Source organism: Ictidomys tridecemlineatus, chromosome 6 (genome assembly GCF_052094955.1).
Source record: "Ictidomys tridecemlineatus isolate mIctTri1 chromosome 6, mIctTri1.hap1, whole genome shotgun sequence".
NCBI classification, from domain to species: domain Eukaryota; kingdom Metazoa; phylum Chordata; class Mammalia; order Rodentia; family Sciuridae; genus Ictidomys; species Ictidomys tridecemlineatus.
In genome coordinates, this window is record NC_135482.1 from 35,583,968 (window position 1) to 35,604,067 (window position 20,100).

Here is a 20,100-nt window from a genome sequence, read left to right on the forward strand (position 1 = left end):
ATTAGATTTATGAGGACTTGGTCTCCTGATTTTCCACTGAATGCTTAAACTGCTGATGATACAGTTAGATATTTTAATATCAATACTAAATAAATGCTCATTGTTTTAAAGTGTTTATTTCATTATTATGAAAATTGAGGCAAACAGATGAGGAGGCAACTGCCAAAGAAAACATATTAGTTTGTTACATTACCCAAGAGAAGTGGGCATTCCATGTCCTCAGAAAGCACTGGGATTGGCAGGAGTGAGGAGAAAGCTTGGGAAGGGGCCTTTTTGAGCTATCTTCCGGAAAGGGAAGGAAAGGCAGGGCAAGCAGGTTTAGGGCTGATGTTTAAGTAGCTTAGGCTGGCTCTGGGTCTAGGGACTTCTGGTCTCTGCCTGGAGCTGGGTAATTAGGGCAGAAGAATACTGCTCCTGGAGCTTGGGAACCAGCTTTAGGAGACAGTAGAGGGATCTGAGTTGAGCCTTTGCATACTTGCATAGGAAAGGCTCTCTTCCAGGATGTGGTTTGCTATCTCTAGGAATTAGTAAGCACTGGAAGGAGCAGTCTCTCCAGATGCAGAGCATCAAGGATACAGAAAAACAGGAGGTGAATAAAAACAAGGCTTTCCTGCTCAGAATGAAATCAGGAGAATAAGTACAGGATATAGGAAGCAAAATAGATGCCAATTCTAACTCATAACAGGGCTTCCTATTAGATAATTTAGGTCAGCATAGCTTTTAGTCACTAGATATCAGATGGAGAAGTTTCAAATACCCAAACTTGCTTTCCAGTGCATGAATCATTACTCAGTATCTTCATGACAGAGTACTCAGTATATGCCGAAACTCCTGAAACCAGAGAACTTGGTCATCATCATCAAATCAAAGGAACCCATGTTGTCCTTACATAGCTTAGATGAACGAAATTTACTGTTCTTTTCCTGAGTTATTATCTATCTTCCTCCAGAAGAAGACACCCCCAGATGGTTCTCAATCATCAGATTTACCCTGGAGAGAGTCTTTATTACTCCTTGACTTCCTCCACCACTTTACAAATGAACTTTGTGACTATAGAAAGAAATCTGAAAAGGTGATGTAAAGGAATTGAGTGGGTGTAAGAAATAAATAAAGATCAGATAGAAGGTCTTGAATAGCAATGCAGTCTCATGGAATTAAAAGAGTAAAGTCGTGACTGGAAAGAAAGGTCATGGAGAGAACTAGAAACTAAAAATGGTTGAGTATCAGGGCAAGGAGTTACACAAGGGCTTCATCTAAACTTCAAAACAATGCATTAAGGTGAGTATTATCACTTCCATCTTATTGACTGATTCTGAAGTCTTTTACTTCCACCTTTTGTATAGTGTGAGCTCTAAGTGTTATTTAGTGGAACAGTTTGTGCCTGATGTTTTTAAGAGCTGACTTTAGGAAGGGTATAGTTTGGCAATGAAAAGGGAGGGTATTTTATAAAAAAGTGTTTCAGGAACAGAAGTCTGAAAGCACAAGTAATTGTGCTTAACAACAACAACAATTGTAGACAAGAATCGTTACATCACATAACTATGATAACACCAATACATATTAGGAAGAGTAATGAAACATGCTTAAAGTGTTTAGATGGGATGTGGATTTAGAAAGGATCTTCCATAGAAATGGCATTGTGTTGATAGCAGATTCTTCTGGTGGCCTTATGCTAGTTGCATCGAGATAGGGACTCACAGTAAGATGCCCACCTAAAGTAAAAAGAGCAATCTGGCCTCTTGATAATGACAGACCTGATGAACAACTTCATTATGTTCCTCCAGTGCCTAGGGTCTTTATCATGTATAAATAAGTTTATGCATAATAGCATAACAGCTTCATGTAGAAACAAAGTATTTTCCCAGAATGCAGCTTTAAAATTTTTGTTTTAGCCTAAAACTGAGTCATACTGAGAAACATTTTTCATCAGAGCTTTTAGAACTGTCTATATTTTAGCTGTATTTTTTATATTCTTGATCTCTATATGGATATGTATATTACATTAGTGCCATTAAAAGTAAAGCATGTAAAATAATATTTCTTTAAAATTGACTGGATTGTTGGAAATTTCTTTTTTATTGCAATATATCTCTGATAAAACTGATGACATCCTGAATTGTTCTGAATTCTGAACTTTATTGTTCTTTAAAGAAATCCCTCTCATCCTGGCTGCTTTTGCTTTCTATATCTTCCAATTTTCCTTTCACTAGTAGTGAAATGAAACAATTTGTAAGAATTATTTTCTTACCTTTTATTAGTATCTCTTGAAAAAGTTTTTCTTCTAAATTGCTAACCATTTTTTTAAAAAAACTCTAAGAAGGCATTTTATTAAGTTGGCTAATGTAAAACACTTTATCTGATAAAATTATATTTTGCCAACTTGTCTGCTCCTTTCAAAAATCCCCACTTAAAAGTGTCTTTGTTATGATAATCTGACTATGCATAATGCTTTTTTACTTTTGTAAATTTGCTCGGATATGTGCTCAATACCTTTTTTTTGTAAAGAGCATATACTCTGACATGATAAAATAGATTCCAGAATAACTTTTCTGTGGTTATCATATATTAATCTATGGTATGTATTACTTTTTATAAAATGCTTTGGTGTAATGGGTCCATGATTTTTTTCTTTCTTTTTTTTTTTTTTGAAATTCTGGAAATTCTATGAGTTTTTAATTATAGTGTCTTTACTTTCAAATAAGTATGAAAATTATCCTCTTTAAGAGTATAGATTGATACATGTAAAACATGCTCCAAGTATTTCTGTTAGAATTTCTCAAAGCTGTGCCTGAATGGTTCTTCATATGTATCCATTTCAGTTGAAATTTAGAAATTATTCATATTAATGTACTGTTTTTGCTTCTAGATTGCAGTTGTGGAAGAAGATGGTCGGGAGGATAAGGCAACAATTAAATGTGAGACTTCTCCTCCCCCTACACCCAGAGCCATCCGGATGACTCACACCCTCCCTTCTTCCTACCACAATGATGCCCGGAGGTAAGACAGTCTGAGTATACTGCCCATCAAATGCTCTTCCAAAAATGTCCCTTTTCCATCAGTACTGGCAAATAGATTGCTAGAAAATTTTTACAGAAAAAAAAATAGATTTGAGTCATAATTCTGCATCAGGGTATTGTTGTGCTCCTTCTCCACAATATATCTTGTGAAATAACCAATTCTCTTTCTGAGATCAATTTTTGACTTTAAAATTAACAACTTTGCAATCTGGTTATAGTCAATATGTGAGAATAGCTTTGATTTTTAGCTATCCATTTCCTATTAAAATAGATTAGACTAGTGAAAGGACTGAGGAAAAATACCAAAGGGATTCTAGGATAATATGATAAATTGGATTGCAAGATAAGGTCTGAAAAGTCCATTACTGTGCCTCACTTACTTTCAGCAAGCAGGTATATGCACCCTGTGCATCTATAGTCAACCATGCTCCTCAGACAAATAGTTCTTGGGATAAAAACCACAAGTGTTAAAGGCAAAGTTGTCTAGATATGAAAATATCTCCTTTGTCAAACCAACTCTTCATACTGTTGTATCCATATGCCTAAAACATTGCAAATGGATCTTTATAATAATTAATGCTATATAAAAATCTGAGCATGCCTTTTATTTCTTAATTGTATGTGTTTTTACTGTCTTATCAATTGCAGGACCTCTGGACATAAGTGTAATGACTTAATGGTCAATAATTTAAGTAAGAATATCTTCTAAATAATATGTTTCATGACAAATACTTTTATAATCAGAGCTTTCTATCTTATAGGCATTTGTTTTTTCTTATTTTCAGTTAATGTGGGGGGGTGAGAGCTTCAAAATATATATTTCTTTTCCTGTCCAACAAAAGACATAATTATATTTTAACACATGAAAAGGAGTTGCTTTGGAGTGTGGAGAATATGAGCTGAAATTAAATTGGATGAATAAATAGTTAAAGAATGCATCATGGTATTTTCAAACTAACAACTGTAAAAACCTATGCAATATCTATTGAACTCTTTCTATTGTGACAATGTCAAACTAGAAACAGAACTTGAACTTAAGACTAACTACTTCATAGTCATATCAGCCTGTCATTTACCTAAAATGCTGAGGCTTGAGAACTATAATTAAGAAAAAATATACAGGAATCACTAAGGTGTAAGATTTGTTGCTTCTAGAACCCAATCAGATGAATTTAAAGTAAATAAATTAGGTTCCAAACTAAAGAGAGAAAGTGATGGATAGAAGAAATTCCAGTAAAATCACAGGATGGAATAGCATATTTGATTGCATAATTAGGTGATTACCATTGGTCAGTATGTTTAACATTAGAAAAACAAATTCTGAAAAAGAAGTAGGTAACAGGTGCTCAATTCACTAAACCAACCTGAATAATAGAAAAGACATACAACAAGCAGTTATTATACCAGCCTGTGTTCATTGATTAGTTACATATTGTACTAAGAATAAAGAAGAAAAAGCCATTTGGGACAAAAGGGAATTTTTCTATTGAAAATTTGAAGATACAGAGCCTGGAGGCTGAGGAAACTACATTTCAATATCTTAAGAAACAGCGTAGGAAGAAAGGGAGAAAATAACATTCAAAGTCTTCTTGTTCCTCCTTTTGTACATTTATAAAAGAAACAAGTCTTGTGTGCTTTATGGATATTGCATCAAAACAAGCAGTTTGTCCTCTTTTGTGTTTTGCAGTAGTTTAGCTGCCTCTCTTGAGCCAGAAAGCCTTGGGCTTGGCAGTGCCAATAGCAGCCAAGATTCTCTTCACAAAGCTCCCAAGAAGAAAGGAATCAAGTCTTCAATAGGACGTTTGTTTGGTAAAAAAGAAAAAGCACGACTTGGGCAGCTCCGTAAGTATAAATGTGTTTGAGTTTCCAATGCCACTTGTTTTGTCACTACAAATTGTCTATCTCCTTCCTTTTCTTTTTCTCTTTTCATGTCTTCTCTTGCTTAACTGACAAGTTTCTTATTTAATCAGATTTGTGAATCCAATTTAACTGAAGAATACTTAATAAAAATTACAGTGAAAGAATATTGCAAAGCTTCCAGTGCATTTAAACCATGGTTAATAAACATAGCTAGATTATACTTACTGCTAATTCTTGTGACAGGCACAGTATCCCCATGAGGCAAGTGTTATCACTGTCATCCCTATTTTATTGATGAGTAAATAATTTCTTCATAATTTGTAAAACTGAGATGTCCATTCTGATGCCAAGGTTTCAAAATCAGCTTCAAACCATTGAGTATACTGCCACTTAGAACATAGATGCACATAAAAACTTAGTTATGTGAATTTAAAGGTTTTTGAAAGTTTTCTTTTTAAATAATTTTAAGTCAGAATAAGGATTTTAATATTTAGGTTATAAAATGTAAAGAACAAAATTTGTCTAAAGGTATCATGGCTTCCCATAATATACTCTATGGCATATGGATGAGGAAAGGAAGAAAGGAATACCACAGTAGTGACTGCACTAGAATGATTTATTTTCAGTGATTAATTAAATAAAAATACAGATTAGTACATTTGAAATCACCCTAGTTACGTAGGTATAATTATGAAAAGATAGACACACAGATACAACATACATACTGTACATGAATTACACTCTGAAAATTAATGTATGATATTTCTGACAAAATGCTGTGTATAATTGGCTCTTTTGGAGGGAATTCTTCCTATTTGTTTATTTTTAGAGTTAAATTATTGAGAAAGGATTGACCTTCTGCTTCCAATGATAAATGTTGAACAGAGTGATACAAATCTCTAAGTACTACCTTGAGCTTATTAAATGATTATTTACAAGCAATGCAACAAATATTAAGCTTAATGTCCTCTCTAGTACCTAAAGAGCTTCTGAGTTTGATATTCATGCTTGCAGATTTAAAACTAATACAATTAAAAAATGCCTTTCCTGACTTCTACAGTGTGGAGATGCAGAAAACATCAGAAGCTTTGGAAACTGATGTGCTGCTAGCTGTGTGAGCTCAGGATTTCTCTTTTTACAACCTGGGCTGTAAAAAATGTTAAAGAAAGGAGAATCTAGTTATTTTTAAATAAAATATTTATGCCAGACATTAATATTTGTTTTATCTAATTTAAAACTGATTATAGTCTTTACCAAATTATTTGTCATTTGCAATATATTGCAATATAATTCACAAATATAGCAATATTTATTTCACAAATCTAGCAATCATATTTCAACATATATTTAGCTTACGTTCTATAATTTATTTTTTCCTTTAAAATGTGTTCAAGTGACCTGGCTTTGATTCTTCTATTGTCATTTTATATTTAAATTTGATGAGGAATTACTAAATACAAATTAGGATATCCAAGATATAATTTAGAATCTAGGAAACACAGGGATGTCTATCAATCTAGTCTTTATTTTCTATTTTCAGATACTGTGTGCCATTTTTGTTTGTTTGTTTGTTTTGTACCAGGGATTGAACTCAGTGGCACTCAACCACTGAGGCATATCCACACTCCTTTTTATGTTTTATTTTGAGACAGGGTCTTCTAAGTTGCTGAGGCTAGCTTTGAACTTGCTATCCTCCTTCCTTAGAGTCCTGAATTGCTGGGAACAAAGGCATGCACCACACTATTGTGTCTGTAGATCAGAACAGATGGAATGAAATCAACCCCAATTACATCCTTATCAACAACCCTTCCTTGCCCCATTGTTGAGAACTAGCAGTAACTGTTTAGAATCACATCATAGTCTTAGGAAGAATTCTAAGTTCTGAGAATTTCAAAGTTTTACTCCATAGAACAGAAGAAGGAGAAAATAAATTGACAAGGATGTCAGGGTCAAAATTATACCTATGAAGTATTATAGAAGCCAAAAAGAGGTTGAATCATCACACCTAGTAGGTATAAGCAAGCTCAAGGAAGCCATATCTGTACCAGAAGAAAACAGTTCATAGGCCCCACTGTTACTTTGGGCAAGGGATATGGATTTTAGTTCTACTTTTGTTCTCAAAGGTACATGTAGGTTGAAATAGAAGGACCATCAAAACCTTTCAAGTCTAAGGAATAAAACCTGGTGCTGATGATTCATGAATTAGAAGGAACTACGGAATCATCTCCAGTGATTGTGACTTTAATGTCTGGATGTAGAAAATTCAAAGACACAGGAGCACTGCCAATATACCTTCCCCTACCAGTAAATATATCAATAGCAGATAAGAAAGAATAGCATGGGAATTGATATGGTAGTAAGATGATGATTTCAAAAAAACAGTTTTGGAATTTTGAACCATATATTTTTTTAAACTAGGGATTGAACCCAGGGGTGCTCAGCCACTGACCCACATCCCGGCCCTTTTTATTTTTATTTATTTTTTAAATTTTGAGACAAGGTCTCACTAAGTTGTTTAGGTAGTTGATACATTGCTGAAGCTGGTTTTGAACTTGTAATCCTGCTGCCTCAGCTTCCCAAGCCACCAGGATTGCAGTCATATACCACCAGGCCTGTCAGTGCTATGACTCTTAAAAGTTTATTTACTAAGAGCAGAGAATTATAAATTTACTTGAGAATAATTATGATACATTAATTTGAATGAAATATGGTGGTGCATAAATAAAGCTATAGAAGTGTTTCCTTTTTTCCATCAGAGATGACAAACAACAAAGAAGTTTTTAGTAATTAACCTGGGAAAATATTTTGGAGAGAGGATGTTATTTGCCTTATATAATAATTTGAAAAGCAAGTGCAACAACATCAATTTCTGGTGTATTGTAACAGTCAAAATGACTATAGGGATAACATCTAATTATTGAGAATCAAATGTATTATGCACATTGTCTATTTTTACAAATGTGTTATTAGCAGAGGCAGTACAGATATGGAAATCCCCAAAACTAAAGGAAGCAACACATTGAAAAGCAATTACATAAAGCTAACAGAATCCAAACAAAATAATTTGCTCCAAAAAATTCTGATAGCATCCTGTCCCAATGGTTGGTTCATTCAAATCACAAAAGCAACATAGAAAAAGTCTTGTAGTAATGTGTCTTTTGTAAATTTCATTCTATTGTTATCAGAGTGTTCTTGCTTATATCATTATCAAAAGTATTTATCCGAGAATAACATAACAGGGAATGCTAGAGACTAAAATGAGTCAGTGGGTCTTTGTTCTTTTTTTTTATACATTCAAAACCATTTGTGTGTGTGTGTGTGTGTGTGTGTGTTTGTGTGTGTGTGTTATACAAGGGGGAGAAAGGATATAGATGAGCCAGTCTATCTTAATTCTAACTGAATTTGGCAGTTAAGTGTTCCTTCTAGCTTACTTGTGAATTTGGTTTTAGTCCTCCTGCCCCACTTTATTTTTATTTACTATGTTTTTATATCAAAAATTATAGGATGGAAGATGTATAAACAGGTTTGATAATCTCATTGAAAGGCATAAAGATAGCAGGTATGATACATACTTCTGCTTACCTCCTGGAGCATACATTCAGGTTGTACTTACATGCTGTTAAAACTTAGAATGACCAATGGTTATAGCTTTCACCTTCCACTGATTTATGCATCCAGATGCAATGCACCTTTGATATTTCCATTAATGTTCAAATGTGCTCGTATCTAATCTATATTTTTAAATTGTCATTTGATCCTAACACTTTCTCCAGCTATTGATGTGTCTTTCCCCTATCCTTAACATCCACAGGTACTATTTTTACTCCATAATCTGTCAATCACTTTACAACCTGCTACAGGCTGAATTCCACACACATTACTACAAAAACTCTAAAAATAAGTTCAGGCTGAAATAACACGGAAGGTTGAGCTCAGAACAACAAAGGCTGGGTACATCAAGGCAACTCAAAAGGACAGTGACACAATCATATTTTATGATAATATGAACAAAACAGTATGTTTAAAATGGAAGTCCTTGCCTGAAACAGATTTTAAAACATATTGTTACAAAAGTGTCAAGAGGAACACAACAAATGATAGATTTGTGCAAATGGTATAAATACATAAAATCAGTATCAGAAAGGTCACCAGCCAAAATTAACTGACAACTGGAAAAACTTCCCAGACCAAAATGGAAATTATGGTTTATTGTATGAAAGAAAGGTTCACTTAATATAATTATAATATACAAATAAGCAGAACTATCCAAAAACCCTAATTTTTATCTCTGTCCCCTTACTTGTAAAGAAAGAATTCACCTGGAAAAGAGGTGATAACAGGAGGGTATTAAAGCCCAAGAGAGGTGAGCTGATTATGAGGGTTAAAAAAAAAATAACCATAGGTAATCCAAACTCATTTGTTTTTTTCTCATTTTGAGTGAGTGAGCATGTGTTGAGCTACGGTTACATGTGAAGTACGAATCACAGACTTTAGGAGCATAAGCTAAAGATGGCTGTTGACAAGGAGTTTCGGGTTAGTGAGAAGGATACTGTTTAAACATACACAATCTCTATATTTAAAACAAAACAAAAATTTCAGTATATTTCTGATCCAAAAATTTTCAACTACATTATTATCCTGTCAGGACAACCAGGAACAGTGCATTTGAATCCTCTGATCTGTGATGATGCATAAGTGATCGAAATACCAACTAGATGGACTTTTAATTTTGTCTGAAGGCCTTAACCTATTTTGAAACAAATAAATTAAGCTATGTTAAAAATAGCCATGTCAGAGTAAGCTCTCTTGTTTCTTTGACAAAGTTATTCAATAACAGAAAAGGAAAGGCAGCGGGCACACTGTGACTCAGTACATCCCTGCAGACAAGATGTCATAAGGGGCCCTGACTAATGGAACAGTCAAGAGGGATACATAGCAGGTTGAATAATCCTATCCACAGTGCTGATGGAGGGGGTGGCACTGCCTTCAAATTTCCAGTAGATAGACTCACTTTATCCTGGATCAACATGTTCCCTAATCACTTGGACACAGTGCAAGAATCTGATTAATAGATTACTGATAAAAATAGGAATCCCAAAGGAGAAAATTAGTGTTATCTCTAAAGACTTTCTTGAGATAAGGAGGATCCCAACTATCCCTCTCAAAAATATAGTTCTTGGGATCAGTTTTAAATAAGGAAAATATAGAAGCTTCTTGTGACTTTAAAATCAATATGATTATCAGTAAATTTGGGTGATATTGATAGATTTAAGTATTGAAATGAAAGATGATTTTTTCCAGTTGACTCTCCTATGGTAAGTTAATAGCCAAAGAATGTTTTCCATTATGATTTCTGAACTTTTAGAAGCATATGTAGCCTTGGAGGAAGGCTGTAGGAGACTATTAGGATTACAATCAAGTGAGGAATTATATGAGTATTTAGTTGTATTTATTATCCTTGCTGACCTGTTATATAAAAACTTTGAAGAGCTCTTAGGTGGAAGAGCTACTGACTATTTTTTTGGTTGTTGTTGTTGTTTCTGTTGTTGTTGTTGTTGTTGTTGAGTGATGGCACATAACTAGAAAGAATGTGTTAAAGTTATAGAAAGATGGGGCTGGGGATGTGGCTCAAGTGGTAGCACGCTCGCCTGGCATGCCTGTGGCCCAGGCTCAATCCTCAGGACCAAATACAAACAAAGATGTTGTGTCCGCTGTAAACTAAAAAAATAAATATTAAAATTCTCTCTCTCTCTCTCTCTCTCTCTCTCTCTCTCTCTCTCTCTCTCTCTCTAAAAAAATAGTTATAGAAAGATAAATTTCATTTCAATGTAGGAAGGAATGTTGGGGTGTCATAATTATATACAAAATCTATTAGTTTAAGAGGTAATGAGTTGTCATCTGAGATTGTCAAGCAAAAGCTAGAAAAATACCAGGAATAATGGTTTGGGAAGATGCTCAAGCATTTGAAAGGTAGTTGGAGGACTAGATGATCTTTAAGATCTAGGTAAACCCTTGCAATGTACAATCTCTAAAGCTCTAACATTTAAAGCATTTCTCCATCAACTTTTCATTTTTGTAGTCTATATGTACTTTTAGAACTCAAAGATATCTAAAGACCAAGAAATGGACCACATCCTATATCTCATGGACACTGAAATGATTTTAGAAGGCAAAGCTGATTAGTAGAATAGTGGATGTCAGCTCTGCTTCCTGGTTAAGGGCTCTAGTCAGTATGCTCTTGCCACTGGTACCATCTAGAAATAGCTCATTAAACTCAGCACTGTGGAACACATGTGGAACTTAGAGAACTTTTAAAGATGATTAATATTTCAGAAAATTTATAACTTCCTGAGGGTATTATATACTCTTTCATGGGAAAATAAATAAGAATTCAAGGCAAGAGATAAAATAAAACAAACAAACAAACAAAAAAGACATCACACAGAATAAATTATAAATTTCCCAGTTAAAAAAATACAGACAAAATGCTTGTAGGGAGTTCATATTTTAATTTTTTTCTCTCTGGTATGTTTTATTCTAGTAGAAACATGGAAGTTCAGTTTTCCTACAGAATTATAAATGTGAAAACCCAGAGTTTCAATAGAAAGTACCCATGAGAAAGGGCTATTAGAGCTGCCTGGAAGAACAAACTACAAGGGAAATGTGACAGAAAGGAGCTTGAATCTTCTCTAAGAGAAAGTGGGCTCTGAGAATGAAGCCAAATTATCAAGCAGAGGAAATGATTGGGACTAAGGTTCAAGTCACCAACTGTAAATGCTGAGGAGAGACAGGAAAGGCAAACAGATAAAATCAGCTAAGTTCCAGGGTCAAGCATCCATGCAGAAGTGAGAATTAGGAGTTAGAATAAGCAAGTACAGCTCAGAGGAAGCTTGCTAGCTTAGCAAAATTATGATAAGGTATGGAAAAATACTGAGATATTAAAATATTTACTGTTTCTGGGGGATCCATCTGTTCCATATAACCCTGACACATTCATCAGCTACCTGGGAAACACCTGGTTCTCTCAGGTCTTCAACCCTAATAATAGTGACAATTAAAAAAAGAAGAAGAAGAAAAACACAACACACATGACCAACTTATGTCAGCCGTGAATGGTCAGGATAAAGAAGAGACCACTGGCAGGCACTGAAAAACAGAACATAAGAGATTTTTGAGAGCAAAGGATTGATCAAATAGAACCAAATACAGTAAAGCTATGAAAAAAACAAGAACAGAAAAAAAGTATTAACTTTGAAAAAGCAGAATCCCCAACTACAAATATAAAAATGCATATATATTCAGTTTTTAAAAAGGCAGGTTTTTGGCAAATTTTCTTTAAATGCATTTGAGAAGCAATATAGTTTAGGAGTTTTATATGGTTTAGGAGTTTTTGTTTTGTTTTGCGTGTTAAATTGCAATTCCCTTTCCTTTGTGGTCATCTGCCAGATCATATTATGATTGCCTGAATCCAATGACCTATTATAATAAAGCATAATGAAGAAAATAATTTCATAGTGTCAAAAACAGGACCAACATTACACAAACATTTAGCAAGCAAGTATTTTTCTTCACATAAATTTGGGTAGCTGTGATAGCCTTTATCCAACATTTTAGATTGTTCTTTGATGCTGTGGAACCAACAGATACATTATAAATTTCATAAAGTATTCATTAGAAATAACTCATGCTCTGCATTAATTCTTTTGTAGGAAGCAGTACTTAGTTTCAGTTGTGATTGTACTTTTTACATACCCTTTATGAACCAGATCCTGTGCCTAGATGCATCCTTCAGACAGTTCAAAGACTAATAGACCATTAAGTAGCAATATATAAATTCAAGTGTGTTTAAATGCAAACTGAGTGACTGATGAATACTGAAAAGAGGGTAATGAAAGAAAGGTCAAGGGTAGATTATAGTTGTGATTTCATTCTTTTTAGAGCTACCTTTTTCATACAAAGACAGAGAAGTCTGCTAGAACTTCTAGAATTTTGAGACAGGGTCTTACAAGTTGCTTAAGGCCTCACTAAGTTGCCAAGGCTGACTTTGAATGCTCTACCTTCCTGGTCTCAGTCTCCTGAGCCTCTGGAATTAAAGGTGTGCGCCACTGCACCTCACTCAATGAATACTTTTTCTTGAAGTCCACACTGTCTTGTGGGCCCACTGATTCCTGAAGAGAATGACCCAGATTCTCGACAGATTGAGATAATCAACTAAAAGAGGTTTAAAGCTTGATTCACTGAGGTTATCCTCACAGTCAGCTGGGCAGAAATGTGAAAAGACGAACTTGGGACTCATAGGGAAGTTGGGTCAGTTCTAAGAAAAACTGTTCTTCTCACCCAGAAATGTATTAATTGGGAGTGAAAAAGTGCACTGGCTGGAGCTGACTGGGACTTTTGATCCTGCTTAAGGGTCCTATCTTGCTTGTGATACTTAATATTATTTTACCTACCATAAATTTGAGCCCATTTGTACTTTGCATTTTCAAACAACATAATGCCAAACATCTATTAAATCCTTTAAAAATTATGACTTACATTTCAGAGTCCTCAGAATTTCTAAGCTTTTCATGCTTTTTATTCTTATAGTTTTATTTATGATAAATAAATTCTAATATCTGGTTTTGACTCATAAAATACTCCCAAGCATTTTGTTTCTTCCAGAGCTTTCTTTGTTTTAAAATATAGTTTTTTTTTCCATTAAAATGTTGGCTTCTTGAAAAAATTTAAACCTCAATTTAAATGTTCTTTTATTGCTCAAATAAAAGCCTGATTCATCAAACCACCTGGTCATTGAAAATGTTTCATCATTTATTGAATAGATCTGTTTCATCAATCTCCAGTGAAACCATACAGACTGATCAAGAATTTTATAGCTTTTAAGTGAATAATTCACTTCTATTTCCATTAGCAGAAAACATTATGATTGTCACTTACAGATTATGAATGATAACTTATGGATATGCAGTAAGGCAAGCATATATATATATATATTATATAAAATGGAATATTTATATGATATAAAATGGAATATTCACTCACTGTGCCTAATGGAAAAATCTCACACTTAAAAATGTCCCCTAAGAATATTTTAGTCAGCCAGTGGATGGCTTTCCTAATGATAGCAACAATGAAGATTTTTTTACAATAAATATTTATTCAATATTAATTACACATGTGCATAATGAATAGAATAAGTTTTGATCCTCAAATTCCTTACTCCTGATTTTCTCTCTTTCTTTTTTCCCTCCCTGTACTAGGGATTCAACCCAGGAGCACTATGACACTAAGCAACATCCACAGTTCTTTTTATATTTTATTTTGAGACAAGGTCTTGCTCAGTTGCTGCTGAGGGTCTCACTCAGTTGCTAAGGCTGGCTTCAAACTTGCAATTCTCCTGCCTCAGCCTCCTAAGTCTCTGGGATTACAGACATGGGCCACTGCACATGGTCATATTCTTGATTTATATGGACAGCAATGAATGTGTTTCAATTAAAGGGACATTCTTATAATTATGCAGTTATGTAATGGTATAAGATTAACTTGTTTATATCAATATTCCAGAATTAACAATATTCAATGTTATAATTAAATTGTTAAAATGAATTATGAAAAATAGTAACAAATAATTTTGCTCTTTTATTTTGATAAAGAGAAACTACACCTTGGTCAAATCCTACTAATGTTAAATAAGAAAATGTTTACTAGAAGGAGAGGCAAGTGAATGTTGCCTTCCATAGTTCTTATTTACTGATATACTTGTAAAATTCTGGGGTTACTTTTTGTAAGAATTAGTATTAGCTTAAACCTTTCTAATGTTGAGCTTAACTATAATCTAAATTTTTTCTACTTTAAAAATATATAAATATTTTAATTCACTTAAAAATACCACTTTTTATTTAGCTTGAATTTTTTTTCTCACAGTATACTAAATACCAAAGAGAAAGCAGAGAACAATATTAAGATCTCATTTTATAATTACAATATATAATCTATGAATCAATTATATGTGTAGAGGTTTGGAATGAAATAATTGCACTGTAATAATGTGTAGTTCTGTGTCTTGATACCCATAAAACTTTTTAACTTTTCATTTTTAGGCTGTATCTACATATTATATTATTCTGAAGCCAACAAATACTGACACTAATTCAAATAATTTCTTACATGCTTGATAGACATCATTCTGATTAGAGTCTTTTGAAGAAAGACTTCCATTTTTTTCCAGGTATTATAAAGTTTAAAAAATAATCCTCCCCAGAACATATAAAGTTCTTGAACTGAGAATTATAGTGAAACTAAAGAGCTGGCCAACTAAATGGAAGTAAGTTCAAGGAGCAGTACATGAAGAACTTTTAGAAATCAGCAAATGTTTTTCCATTCTCTCAATGCAGAATTTAAAACATACACCTAAGTTTCTTTTCAGTGGGCTACCATTTATCTTACTATATATATACTATAAAATATATATATAATATATAATATAAGATAAATGGTATATATATATATATATCACAAATATTTAAATGTGTGGAAAATAATTTCACATGCTACATAAATATTCACTCTTATTTTCCTTAAGAAATGCAGAAAAATTGACCTTGAAGTTTGGTGCCTATATATTCAATGTGTGACAGTTTACAGGCCACATTTTTTTATACTCTTTATGTATTATTGTATAACTAAATGGAACACCAAAAGGTACTTCTTTTTCTTCTTTTGGCATATGTTTATGTATGTAATCATATCATTTGATGTTGTTGGGTTGAAAATACAAGGGATTTTTTTAAAAAGTGACAGTAAACAGTTACTAAAATTAAGTTTTAAAAATTTAATTTCAGAATGGAAACAATGTCTGTAACCTAATCGAAACACTTCCTTCTTCACAGGTGGCTTTATGGAAACTGAAGCTGCTGCTCAGGAATCTTTGGGCTTAGGCAAACTTGGAACTCAAGCCGAAAAGGATAGAAGACTGAAGAAAAAGTAGGTTTGGAGTTTGTTTTTCCCCCCTTATTTCTAACTTTTACTTATTCTTTATCATTTTTTGTAGGGAATTAAGAAAAGATGATTAGAATCAAAATCACTAAACAGGTCAATATTTTCCTAGTATTTCCTAAAACAACTCAATGCATATGTTTCCTGATTATAATGAGGTTCAGTTTAAATATGTATTAGATTTTAACAGAATAAACCGTTTCTTTTAAGTGAACAAAATTAAGGGACATTTAAAATACATATAGCCTTAAAAATAAAGTAATATTCTATTTGATGTTAAGTTTAGTATTGAATTGGTATGAAAAAACGAGGGGATACTGCCTAACTCTGTGTTTCTTCTCATGGCAATTAAAAGTATCTACTCTTTATAACACAGTATTTGAAAGAAGAACCATTTCTCTGACTTATTAAATATAAACTTATTTTAGAATCACAGCAGATTGTTTTGCATCTGTCAGGAAACTGATAGTGAATCTTTTCATTCACATATAATATGGAACATTTAATTGACTTGCAAAATTGGCAAATTTTGAGTCTCAGCAGCTGTGGGAAAGAAGTAAGTCCATAAATAACATATTTTAAGATATGTAGTAACATTTTCAGTGACAAAATAGCACCCTTAGAACATGTTCTTTAAAAGCAAAATAATTTATCTTTATTTCAGAATCTTTTAGCCAGTTACTCCTTTTCACTTCTCTTTCAAATATTCATTAAATTATGTATGATTTTCATGTTTTCCTTCTTTCCTATGAAAGAATACTCATTGTTCTAATCATGATTTTTCAAGATAAGTTTCTATGATTATAGTACACAGACTAATCAATTAACATTTTTTTACTTTTTAATCTTCTTTGCAAATGTTTACTAATAATGGGAAACATGCTTGCAATTTGCAAAACAGTTCACTAATTGTTTATAAGTTTGCTAATCCCTAGAATTAGATAGATTCAATAGAAATACTATCAAGAAAAATATGTTCTTGGGAACATTATTTCTTGATAACAAGTAGATGCTCAGTCATAATCAATGGCAAATATTTCTTTAGTTACTGATCACTCAAAAATAGAACTAAATATTATCATAATTTTATCTTAATATCATTAAGTACTATCAAGAAATTATGTATTTAATTTATGATTATGTATGGAGAAGACATGGTTCTATAAAATATTATTTGATAGAATTTTTTAAAATTTTTAGTTAGCTTACTTCAAGTCTAAAGGAATGTGAAAAATTAAAACCCACTCTGGCTAGTGGCCATGGTGTATTCCCTTAAATTAATTCTCATTGCTCCCACAAAGAAGTGTTTACAATCAATAGCAATCTGATTAGCTTTCCCATTTTTATATAAGATTTATAGTGAGAATGTGTACTGCATAATTTATTACTTGTTTTGGGGACCAAGTTAAATAGCCCTTTCAACAGATACTAAAGTTAAACATTCCAGTTATATATTATTTATATATTAAAAGTAACTTACATAATTTATAATTACTTAAAATATTTAAGGTTAGTTATTATTAACTTCACATACTCTTGGATTGATTTGATAGTAATTTCATAGAATTATTTCTTAACTCTAAGTTAGATCTTGATTTTGGTTCTATACTTAGTTGGAGAATTTAGCACACTTGACTTTGTGTTTTATTTTTCCATGTTTTGACCAAATGCAATTGTCTTTAACATTAAGAAGAATATTAATAACATTCTATAAGACAATGATGGCTAACATTTCTTAGTATAATTGTTTTCCTATAGAATAAGAGCATTTGAGTTAATGGTTCCAACAAGGCAGGGTAGAGTTAACTAAAGAAAATGCGAAAGTATTTCCCTTTTTATTGGCTTTTCCATAACAAGAAACCCTATGGGCATAAATATGCAACTAGTGTTCAGAGATAGAAATGAATAAGTGCTAACCTTACTCAGGACTTTTCTGACTCGGTGTTTTTGTTTCTGGGTTATCAGAAAGTGTTGAGTCTTCATATAATGACAAGAAAAATTACTTTTGAATTACCTGGTTTCAAATTTATTTCTATCAAATTTTTATATTTTTAATTATTATTATATTAGCAGCTTGTTCTCAAGTTCTCCTGTCTCAAGTTTCATTTAAACCTTTCCAATTTTCCTTTTTTTAAGCAACCACGTATCTTCTTTCATTTAGCTTAAAGGGATTGGATTGTTTTCTATGTTCAAATTTCATACATGCAGGTCTTAAGATGGAAAAAGGTTTTGAGAATATTTTATCGAAAAAATAAACAAAAACAATAAATGGAGCACTATATGTTATACATGGACAGTTGTGATTATGTGTTTCCTATCAGTTGTTTTTGCATTCTGTCCGTTGGCCCTGCAGATGTTTCCAGTCCATAGTACTCAATTTAAACCTAGGTACACCATATGAAATGGCATAGCATATTCATTAGTCTCTGTGTCAATAAGCAGAGCTAGAGAGAAACTTACTTTCAAGTTTACTAGGATATCAGGTATATAGAATTGACCATCTGTGTCTTTAAATAAATCTCTAGAGAAGTTATTTGTGGAATATTTTTTTTAAATAAATTTTAAAAACATGAGGAAGATACTTTCTGAGAGCAGCATTTGAGACATTCTAAATTCCTACAAAATATAGAAATTTATAATGTTGGCAATCTCAAAGAAAGGTCTCATTTGAGGTTACATTTACCATGTGGCAAATTTAACACACCTGGGTTAGAACAGCTTACAAAACACACATTAGTAGTTTCATTCTACTCTTACTTTCCTTCCTGGTTCAGGCATTAATTTTGCTTATATTTCCAGATATTGTTCCATGATAAGAAATAGCAAATCAACAATATTGGGTATGCTGTAACATACCTTGTCTCCTTTTCCCTTCCTGCATGTTGTCATGTGGGTGCTGTTCTTCTACCAGAGTGTCTGACCTCAGCCTGAAGTCTGTCCTAATGAGTGCACTGTTCGGTGTGCCTTTACTATGTCTTTACTTTACTTTAAATCTTCAATTCCATACATTTCTCCAAGAAGGTAATATAGAGTACAGTTAATACCTACAATAACTGTCAAACAGAGACATGCCTAGAAATTCTTTGAATATTTCACATTAATATACTTAGTCTTTCTTTTTCAAATTTGACTTTTTTTTTTCTGTAGTCTCCTGGGTTTAGTGCTCTTAATCTTTAGGGGTGAGACAATTATTCTCAATATTTTGTCTGCATGCTAATATTGGGATTCTACCTAGCTTTCTCAATATGAGCTCCCCCTGGAGATGTCTTGACTATAAGATCTTATCCATCCATCATCTTCGGTTTCATTTCAGTGGACTCCAGGCACCTTTTCCTACTAAACAAAAATAAACATCTTCCCTATTTCAAGATGATACTAACAGCAACTAGACCTAAGAATTTTACCTCTTTGCCATCCTGATTTGAAAGAACTTATTTCTCTTTCTTAGCTCTCCAGCTTATCTTTCAATATAAAATCTTAAATGACTTGCTCAGGATAGCTAGTTAAAGCCAACCAATCATGAAACTATGAAAAGCAACTCCACAGAATAATAGAAGTTAGTGCAAGACCAAAAATCTACCTGTGATAGACTTACAAAAATCTCAATTTCTGAATGAGGTTTAGCTTCCCCATAGTTGAGAGTCTAGATTTCAGTAGTTTAGGGCCCAATAACTAGAAACTTTCTTCTTTGTCTAAGTTCAAAACATTTTTTCTTTCTGAAAATTTTTAGTGTATTTCCAAAGAAACCTCAATTTAAAAAATACAGCAGTCTGCAAACCTGTTATTTATAAATTTTTTAAATTATGAATTCAAAATTATGAATTCCTTATTAATTGGAAAAAAAATTATAATTACTTTAAGGTAAAAAGATAGATCAAAATTTAGGGTCTTAAAAAAAGGAAAACAGTTTCAAAATTTATTTGTTGATAAACAAAGAAGCCAGACAATTAGAGGTTAAAATGGCAGCCTGATTACCAACAGTTCTATCAGAATATGGTTTAGATTTATGCTAGATCGAAAAAAATAAAAAGGAGGTAGTGAAACTTCCTAAAATAGAATATTGAATTGAAATAAATTTACCTGACACAGAAAAAGCTGGCAGTCATAGCCTTCCAAGATCTACAGATATAAACCTACCTCACCTTAAAGATAAAATTTCCAATGTTATGATTTGATAAATGTTATTGTGGAAGCAAGAGCTATTGGAATAAATGAAAATTAAACATTTTGC

The 20,100-nt window shown here is 32.7% G+C and overlaps 1 protein-coding gene across 35 annotated transcripts in view; it reads left to right on the forward strand.

Moving 5' to 3' along the window:
• Positions 1-20,100, forward strand: part of Ppfia2 (PPFI scaffold protein A2) — a 440,250-nt gene that overhangs the window by 364,367 nt on the left and 55,783 nt on the right. For all 35 annotated transcript variants that reach the window (XM_078053063.1, XM_078053070.1, XM_078053068.1 and 32 more), the window contains 3 exons: positions 2,867-2,997; positions 4,705-4,859; positions 15,764-15,857. In XM_078053063.1, the coding sequence (XP_077909189.1) occupies positions 2,867-2,997; positions 4,705-4,859; positions 15,764-15,857 (380 nt within the window). The remainder of the gene's footprint in view (positions 1-2,866; positions 2,998-4,704; positions 4,860-15,763; positions 15,858-20,100) is intronic.